The 9,704-nt window shown below is 42.8% G+C and overlaps 1 protein-coding gene across 1 annotated transcript; it reads right to left on the minus strand.

Annotated features, from left to right (window-relative positions):
* Positions 1-2,305: 2,305 nt before the first annotated feature.
* Positions 2,306-3,241, minus strand: LOC123347236 (olfactory receptor 14C36-like). The gene has a single exon (XM_044984629.1). The coding sequence runs from the start codon at positions 3,239-3,241 to the stop codon at positions 2,306-2,308; it is 936 nt and encodes a 311-aa protein (XP_044840564.1).
* Between the last annotated feature and the right edge of the window lie 6,463 nt (positions 3,242-9,704).

Raw genomic sequence — 9,704 nt, forward strand, 5'->3', positions numbered from 1 at the left:
TGGAACTGAATTATTTACCGAGACATCTGGGAAATTAGACCACCTGGTATACCTACCTGATTTATAGACAGTACCCCTAGAATAACACCTGACAAGATATACATATTGATCTTACCACTGCTGCAGGCAATTATATCATTTACTGGCCTGCAGATAGAATGCAGATAGAATGCAGATAAAATGTTGTAAGTAGCTCTTAGATTTTAGGTATATTTTGATTGGATTGGAATAGTGCCTGATCGGTTTTAAAATTTGCTTTCATTGTTACCAAAGGTTCTAAGAATCTCTGAATTGCAAGGGCAAATTCCCATGCTTTAGAATATATATCAAGATGGAAGGAATGCCTTTCATACAGCTTATAGAGTGTTTACTTTATGTACTAGGTATGATGTTTTGTGCTTTGTGTTCACAATTGTACAACAGCCCCATTATATTATTCCTATGGGATTGTTATTGTTTGTAATGTTGTTAGTTAATTTAGGATTATATTATTGTTGTTGTTGTTGTAAATAACGTAAGAATAGCAATACCTTTCATGTTCATGCTAATCATGCATTGTCATTACGTCCCATGACGGTTGACATGTTTGCTGTAGAATCTGAAGTCCATGGTTTCATGCGAATTGAGAGTTGAAATTGTTTGTTGTACTAGAAGTACAAAAGGGGGGAGTGTGGAAGCCAGTAAATAATTAACAAGGTTTTGAAGAGATCTTAATTAATGTTAGTTAGCATGAGTTAGGTTAACTGTGACCCTGGTGACATGAGGAAGCAAGATAATGTAAGACAGAGTGAATTGTGTGAAAGTTATTACGACCTTGCAATATGCAGTCTTGCAGTCTTGTTTTTCTAGTGAGATAGTAGAAAAGCTTATGTATAAACAAAATGTATTTGTTGCTTTTTACTGTCTGTATTATTGCTAGAAATTGTCTGAAACAACGGTATAAAGGCTTGATGTAATTGTTTACCAGTTGAGGGACCTGTCCAGGACCCTGTGTCCTATGGCACTCTCTCCCTCCATGGTAATTACTGGAGAAATAATAAAGAATTTGATTTTGCTGCACCCAAACAAAAAGCGAGAACTGAGTTTTTCTTCGACACATGGTTTAATAAATATTAATTAATAATAATACCAGCAACGAGCTTTGGAGATCTAGACACATTTGGATACTTGTGTGGACGACAGACGAATGGCTCCATACAAAGCTACACATTGAAATGAATGGCTATATCCCAATTGTTATGATTAAAAGGTTAGCTCCACCTCTTCTCCCCGCTCTGGTGTCTTGTTACAAACCCTCTGGTCTATGCTTTGTGCCTATCCCTGTCTTACGGTGGAATCATGTGATTCCCCATCTCTCAAACTGGATCCCAACCGTGATTTCTCCAACTGTGTTTGGTGCCTGCAGTTCTTCCCACAGGAGCTGTGACCAGCAGTAAGTTGAGTGACTAAACGTCTTCACCAGGCAAAGTATCATTTATTTACCACAATAGGAACAAAGCACAATGTAAGAGAAAATATGAGCACTTCCAGATGGATCACTGCAGTAGTTTGGTGGACTCAAATTTTGGTCTTATTATTCAGACTTAGTTTGTCTTTAGGAAACATTTTAATACCTTTCTCTTCCAGATACCATTCCACCATAGGAAGAACAATACAGTATTTATTTATTTTAATAAACTTAAATAAATAGCAATAATACATACAGTCATATAAGGCTCTAGGTGCCCTAACACACGATACACGACACAATAACATCCCATCAGCATTAAAATCATCACTTGAACAGACACCTGCAGAAACTTTTTTTCAATTCTTCATCAATGGGGAAAGCAAAACATCAAGTCTCTCAGAAAACCCCATCAAGGTGATTCTGACATTGACAGCTTGAATAGATGACAAAATAAATGGATACCACCATTTAGTCAGACATACTCCATCCTCCAAAGCTCCTTTCTCCCCCCAAAAAGCCGCCAGGAACAAAGAATGAATCAACAATATCAAACAAAATGAAAAAGAAACAAGCAAACACACAAACCAAACCTCTCATACCCCATCTTATAGGTGACAGTAGCCCTATAAATCCGTATGACAGATAGATAGGTGCATATGTAGATAGATTCTGATCTTATGCACACTGGGGAAATCTTCTACTAACTCATTTGACTTCAGTTAAGCTAGCCCAGATTTCATGATTTCATCAACAGATTGCACCCTATGTTCACAAAGAGACAATTTTGTCATCAGTTGATTATATCTACAAAGAAACTCAGAATGAAATCACAGTCAAGTTGCACTGATGGACATTTTAACTCTTGGTGAATAACCTCCACACAATCAGTTTCTTCAATGCAGCTTTGATCTCCTTGTTCCTCATGCTGTAGATGATGGGATTCATCACTGGAGGCACCAGGGAATAGAGAACACCCACCAAAAGGTCCAGACCTGATGCTGAGCTGGAGGTGGGTTTCAGGTAGGCAAAGATGCTAGTGAAAAGCAACAAAGAGACCACAGTGAGGTGAGGCAGGCAGGTGGAGAAGGCTTTATGCCGGCCCTGCTCACAGGGGATTCTCAGCACAGTTTTGAAAATCTGAACATAAGACCCAATTATAAACACAAAGCAGTTTAAACCTAAAAATGCACTAAAGGCAATAGCCCCAATTTCACTGAGGTATGAGTCAGAGCAGGTGATCTTGAGTAGTTGGGGGATTTCACAGAAGAACTGGTTGATGACATTGGACTGGCAAAAGGGTAACCTGAAGGTTTTGCCAGTGTGGAGGGCAGAGTTTACAATACTAGTAATCCAGGCACTGGCTGCCATTTGGACACAAGCTCTCCTGTTCATCACTCTCTCATAGTGCAGTGGTTGGCAGATGGCGACATATCGGTCGTATGCCATGATGGTGAGTAAGGAAAGATCAGTTGCAGCGAAGAGGAGAAAGAGAAAGACTTGGGCAACACATCCAGGATAAGAAATCACCCTGGTGTTCATGAGGGAATTGGCCATGGATTTGGGGATGGTAACGGAGATGGAGCCGAAGTCTAGGATGGACAGATTCACCAGGAAGAAGAACATGGGGGTTTGAAGATGGGGGTTGAGGGCTACGGCTGCAATGATGAATAGATTCCCCATCAGGGCTGCCAGGTAAATCAGCAGGAACACCACAAAGTGCAAAATCTGCAGCTCCCGAACATCAGAGAATCCGAGGAGAAGGAACTCAGTCAGGGTGGTTCGGTTGGACATTTTCTTTCTCTGTTCATGTGTGATGGCTGTGGAGGGAAGGACAAAGACAGTGGGGGAATTACAGTGACAGAGGGAGTGGCCCTGATTTCCAGCAGCAATATGATGTGAGTGTCAACAATGCACAGCACTCGTCACTGCTATTAACTAAGCATGTTGACTTATCACATGAATGTAAATTGGTGCAGCTCCCTTAAAGTCAATGAAGCTGCATCAGTTTGCACCATCTGAAGATCCGACTCATGATGTAGTTTAATAAAATGCTCTGATGGATCCCCTATATCCTCGGATATCCTCTTTTCGTGGAAATACGAGATGGACTTGGCATTGTGTATGACAGCTCGCCTGTAACGATTTCACTGCAACACCACGTAGATGGCCGGCTGCCTGCAAACATATGGATTTATGACACCAAATCCTGACTGCATTTCCATCTCTGTGTACCGATGGGCTAGCAGCATCGCTCTGCTACTTCTCTGCTGTGTCATTTGCCTCTGTCACTTTCTGGGTGTGCGGGTCAGTGGCCATCAGGATACTTGAGATTTGTTCTTGGCTCTGCCAGTGACCTGCTCTCTAAACTTGGGCCAGTCACTTCTCCTCCCTGTGCCTCTGTTTCCCCTCCATCCATTCTCTGCCTTGTCCTCTTGGACTGTAAGTTCTGTGGGGGATGAGCTGTGTCTTATTATATTTATGTTCACTGCCCCCATTTACAACATTTCTTTTTAGCGGGCAGCACTGTGGTACAGCGCATATGGCGCTAGAGCAGAATATCTCAGGGCTAGTCTACACTTACAAGCCGGGTCGACGCGGTGAGTTCGACTTCTCGGAGTTCGAACTATCGCGTCTAATCTGGACCCGATAGTTCGAACTCCGGAAGCGATAGTTCGAACTCCGGTACTCCACCACTGCAAAAGGCGGTGGCGGAGTCGACCTTGGAGCCGCAGACTTCGATTCCGCGGCGTCTGGACGGGTGAGTAGTTCGAACTAGGGTACTTCGAATTCAGCTACGCTATTCACGTAGCTGAATTTGCGTACCCTAGTTCGACCCCGCTTCTTAGTGTGGACCAGCCCTCAGTTCTAATCCCATTGACATGCTCTATGTCCTTGGGCAGGGATAAGAGAGACAGGCTTTAGCTGGGGACTTCAATTCACTGTTCTCTGTCTAAGGTGCTAGTATGTTTAATACCCATGCTCTTGGCTGCCAGCTTTGCTGCTTACTCAGTTTTACCATTTGACAAGTGTCCCTTTGAAACAGAAATAAACACAGTTGCAATACAGTGACTGGGTTCAAACTGTACAATTATTGGACTATATCAGTGTTCCTACCCCTGTTGAAATCTACAAATCCAATTTGGGTTATTCAGACATTTTCATTTTACATTATTTCAAAGGAAAACTGGATTTTAAACTGAGACATGTTCCAGGTAATCTCTGCTATTCTTGAAAAACAACCTACGTACTGGAAAAATCAAAACATATTTTTTTTAAATTCAGTGACAATGTTTCGGTTTTAAGCAGTTTACCTGAAATTGTCTGGTTCTCAATGAACAAAAAGAAAAAAAGTTTTGGTTTTCACAATTTCTATGAAAAGTCAACTGTTGTCTGCTGGGGGGGAACTATTCTTTAATTTGTGATGCATTTGATACTCCACCACAAGTATTCTTCAGTCATTGCCTGTTTGTGTACCTGTCAATAATGCCCCATTACTGATTTATCCAGCTGCTGTTTTTCTGCCCCTTCAACATATTTCCTTTTATGCTGGGTCTTTCTGCAGTTCCCAGAAGAGAGGGACCCACTCCACAGATGGGAGCTCCCTGCTCTCCTCCTCAGACAGGCTTGGCTGAGGGGTGACGCCTCTCCAAGCTGTATAACAAATCACAGCTTCTGCACTCTTCAAACACGGACACAACTCAGTATGTGGTTGTTGGGTGCTGAACTCCCATTGGAAGTCTCTTGGACTTTCATGTCAAACATGATCACAGCTCGGTATGTGCTTGTTCTGCAGATAAATTGCTGAACCCAGAATTCAGGGCTGTGAGCCCAGCGCTGATCTAATCTCAGGATCAAACCACCCTGACATCCTGCCCTAGTTGACCCTAACCCCACAGAGGGGGGACAGCACCTGCCCTGGTTCTCACACGATTGCAGGATGCCTGGAAGGACCCTTGGCTAAAGAAAAGGCAGGGCTGATGCCCCACACGAGTCCCAAGGAGACTGAAGAATAGAATATATATTTGTAACTCAGACATGCTCACAATAGCTCAGAGCCCAGTGGCGTCAGCTCCCCAGCCAGCCTGGAATAGCCTGTTCCTTCATTAATGCCACATAATCAGCTCTGAGAGAGCAGAAATGTTTTTCCCCCTATGTTGCATCAGGGGCTCTTCGGATGCAGCCATCAGAGGAACCCGCAGCTCAGGCTGCTCATTCTGTTTGATGTTGGTCACTAAGACACCGCTTGACGCAAACACGAAAAGCTCAGTGCAACCTCCACAACCCATGTAAATTGATACAATTGCGAATAATTTGGGCTCTTTAATCCAAGTGGAGATGTGGCCTTTTGATTTCAATGGAGCTTCTTTGATTTACATTAGCTGGGGATCTGGCTCTAAGAGGTCCATGGAAATATGTCCGTTTTCACCAGCTGGGGAATCTGGCTTCATTAACTCTGCTGGTGCTACTGCAGATCTACACCAGCTGGGGATTGGGCCCATACACAGTTTCAAATCCATATTCTTTGCCTGCGAATCTGATCTGAGGAGACAAAAGTTCCAAACCCGTCTGCACTTTCTTTGGTCTTTGACGCAAGGGATTAATTGCAAGGATGGCACTTTTAATAGTTACAGAGTGGTTAATTTCTACTGGGACAGAATTGTGGAGGAATTCAGTGTTGCAGAGAGCTTCTCTATCTGATTTTCAGATTATCTGAAGATCTGGCTCAGGATGTGGCATGATAAAATACGGTATGAAGGATGGACAAAGCACACCCAAACCCACGAATTGTAGCCAAGGTGATCCCCCTCTTAGTCAGACAGCAGGCTGTAAACTTGAATGTGGAGGTAACATACTAAAATGCTAATGGTGCAAGATTGCCACTTTCCAGGGGAATATGACATGGACTCACAAAGCTTCCCATATGACAGCTCAGTTGTAAGGATTCCACTGCAACACCACACAGACAGCCTGCTGCCTGCTTCCAAAACTGATTTGTGGCACCAGATCCCAGCTGCATTTCCATCTCTCTGTGATGAGGGGCTAATAGCATTACTCAGCTAATTCTCTGTTGTGTCATTTGCCACTGTGACCTTCTGTCTGTGCTGTGTGGGTCAGTGGCCATCAGGAGATGTAATTTCTATTCCTGGCTCTGCCACTGACCTGCTGTGTGACATTGGGCTGGTCACTTCTCCTGCCTAAGCCTATGTTTCTCTCCATCCCTTTCTCTGCTCTGTCTACTTTGGGTTTAAAATCTCCTGGGCGTTGGCTGTGTCTTACTATGTGGGTGTGCTGTCTGTTTAGCAGGCATCAGTGTGGGACAGAGGATATGGTGGTAGAGCAGGAGAGCTGGGGTCTAGTCCCGCTGCCCTCCCATATGTCTTTGGGTAGAGACAGGCTTAGGCACAGACAGCTGGAGCCCCCAGCCAAAGTCTAAAGGTGCCTGCATATGTAGTGCATATTCTGTGGACATCAACTTTGCTCTGTACTTTACGATTGCAATAGAGTGAATGGGTTGATAATTTTGGTGTTATTGGAAAATATTAATGTTAGCATCCTGGTTTAATTAGAGATTTCCAGTCTGGGCTAAATTTTCAATCTGTTTCCAATCTGTTTGTTTTCAGTCTAAGTTTCCAATCTGTTTAAATTATTCCAAAGGAAAACTGGATATTCAATTGAAAATATTTTCCTTCAAAGTCTTTGCTATCCATAAAAACAACATATGTATTGGCAAAACCAAAACTTTTTTTTTTTTCAAAAAAATCAGAGATTTTTTTCTAGATTTCGTGAGATTTTAATGGCAATTGGTTGGTTCTTGATGCTCAAAACCAAAAAAAAATTTTGGTTTCCACAATGTCTATAAAAATTGAATTTTTTTCTGCTAAGAAAAAATGAGCTCTAGATGTTTTCTTAAATGATTGTAAAAGTCTTAGAGTTTCAATGTAATTCATAGTTCTATTATTACATTTCTTCCAGTATATTAAACCCCAAACATATTAACTGAAATAGCAAACTTACGGTGCTGTGGAATGTTTCCCAGCCTGAGAAGCATTTGATAGTCCACTGCCAGGATTCTCAGTCATTGTCTGTCTTTATATCACTCAATAATACCCCCGCCACTGTGTTATCCAGCAGCTGTTTCCCTGCCCCATCACCATATTGCCTCAGAGGCTGGGTCTCTGCGGTTCCCGACAGACAGGGACCCACTGCACAGACGACCACTCTCTGCTCTCCTCCTGGGGCAGGCTTGCTTGAGAGGTGAAGGACTAAATAGGATGGGGGATTGAAAGATACTCCCAACTCTAGAGCTGATCCTGGGTTGTGTGGGATTCAGATATGATCACAGCCCAGGATGTTCCTGCCCTGGGGTTAAATAGCTGAATCTGGTCTCCAGGGCTTTAAGCCCAGCTCTGATCTTACCTCGGGCAGAAATCACCCTGATAACCAGCCCTAACCAATCCTAACCCCTCAGAGGAGGAAATGGCCCACTCTGAATCTCATATGATGGCAGCATCCCTGGAAGGGCTCTTGGCCAGAAACAAGGCAGGGCTGAATGACAAGTGGCATCCGAAGAAGACTGAAGAATAAAATATGTATTTGATGCACAGACATGTGACCTACAATAGCTCAGAGCCCAGTGGCCCCAGAGCCCCAGCTGGCCTGGAATAGCCTGTTCCTTCATTAACGCCACATAAACAGCTCTTGGAGAGCAGAAATGATTTTGTCCTGCATTTCGTCAGCAGCTCTTGGGATGCAGCCACCACAGGAACCCTCAGCTCAGCCTGCCCTGGCTGTTTGATGTTGGTCACTAAGAAGCAGCCAGAAGCAAACACTAAAAGCTCCTAGCTAAGGCCTAAATTGTTATTAATTGATACAGTTCCACTGAGTTCCGAGTAGTTAGGGCTGTTTACGCCAAGTGGAGATATGACCCTTTGATTTCCACAGATCTTCTTTGATTTACACTAGCTGGGGATGAGATGCCGAAGGACTATGTAGTTTTCACATAGTCCTGGGGAATTAGGCCTCATTAACTCCAGTGGAGGTACTTGGGATTTACACCAGCTGGTGATCTGGCCCATTCTTCAGTTTCAAGTACATACTCTTTGCCTGTGAATCTGAAGAGGAGAGAAAAGTTCCTAACCATTCTGCATGTTCTTAACTCTTTGCCCCATGGGATTGATTTCAAGACTGGAACTTTTAATGGCTAAGGAGCATTTCTTTCCCACTGGGAAGAGAACTTTGGAGGAATTCAGTGTTGCTTTGATTTTCTGTATCTGATTTTCAATTTCTATCTGTATGAATGGACCAACATTATTTCTTTCTTTCTTTCTTTCTTTCTTTCTTTCTCAGCAATTATATGGTTTCTTTCTGCAGACATCACTAAAACAAAAGACTCATTATGCTGAAGGTGCATTGCTACATGACATCTTAAAAATGTTTATTTCACACTTATTGTAGATATGGCAGAGAGATTGAACAATGACGAAGGGTCAGATCTTCATCTGCTGTAAATCAATTGTAGCTCCATTGGCGTTAAGGGGTCAAATCTACACACCACCCCCACACAAACCTTACGTAAATCTGCCATAATGCAGTTAGAGTCAATCTCTGGATGCTGTAAATTAGCATAGTGGTATGGAGCTATTCCAGTTGACATGACCTCAGTATCTGTACCATGATGGTTTTATGTTTATTCCAGTATATGAGATTCTCATTGCTTAGAACCTCTATCCCATTTTCATAAACATAAAATATTCTAAAATCTCAAGATTATAGTTCACAGACATAAATCTGTGAGATGTGTTCCTTGTTGGTAAATTGGCTGCTAAATATATAGACACTTAGCCTGATGCCCAAAGGTAAAATGACAGTGATGGTGAGAGATGAGAGACTGGGAAGATGCCCAGTTTGAGACACCCAGTCAGAGGAAGGACCTACTCCGGCTGGAGAAGGGCCACCTTAGAGGCACCCCCACAGAGAGTGGGGAGAAGTGATGCTGTTTTTGTTTTATACCCCTCTAACTAGCTAAGTGATAAAAATAAACACAAATTCTTAAAATGTATGCCTTTACAGACAGGCTTGAATATCTAAAACCTAACTGGAACTAACTTGGCAGTGTCGAGATTTGAGTTGATTCCCTTCATCCTCCAAGGACTTCTTCTGTAATTTTGGGCAAATCATTTAATCTCTTTCTTCCTCAATTTCCCTTCTGTATAACAGGGACAATGGCATTTGCCTACTGCACAAGGGTGTTGTG

This window comes from Mauremys mutica, chromosome 13 (genome assembly GCF_020497125.1).
Source record: "Mauremys mutica isolate MM-2020 ecotype Southern chromosome 13, ASM2049712v1, whole genome shotgun sequence".
NCBI classification, from domain to species: Eukaryota; Metazoa; Chordata; order Testudines; family Geoemydidae; genus Mauremys; species Mauremys mutica.

Excerpts from the sequence above, each read along its gene's own strand:
- LOC123347236 (XM_044984629.1), bottom strand. The coding sequence starts at position 3,241 with ATGTCCAACCGAACCACCCTGACTGAGTTCCTTCTCCTCGGATTCTCT.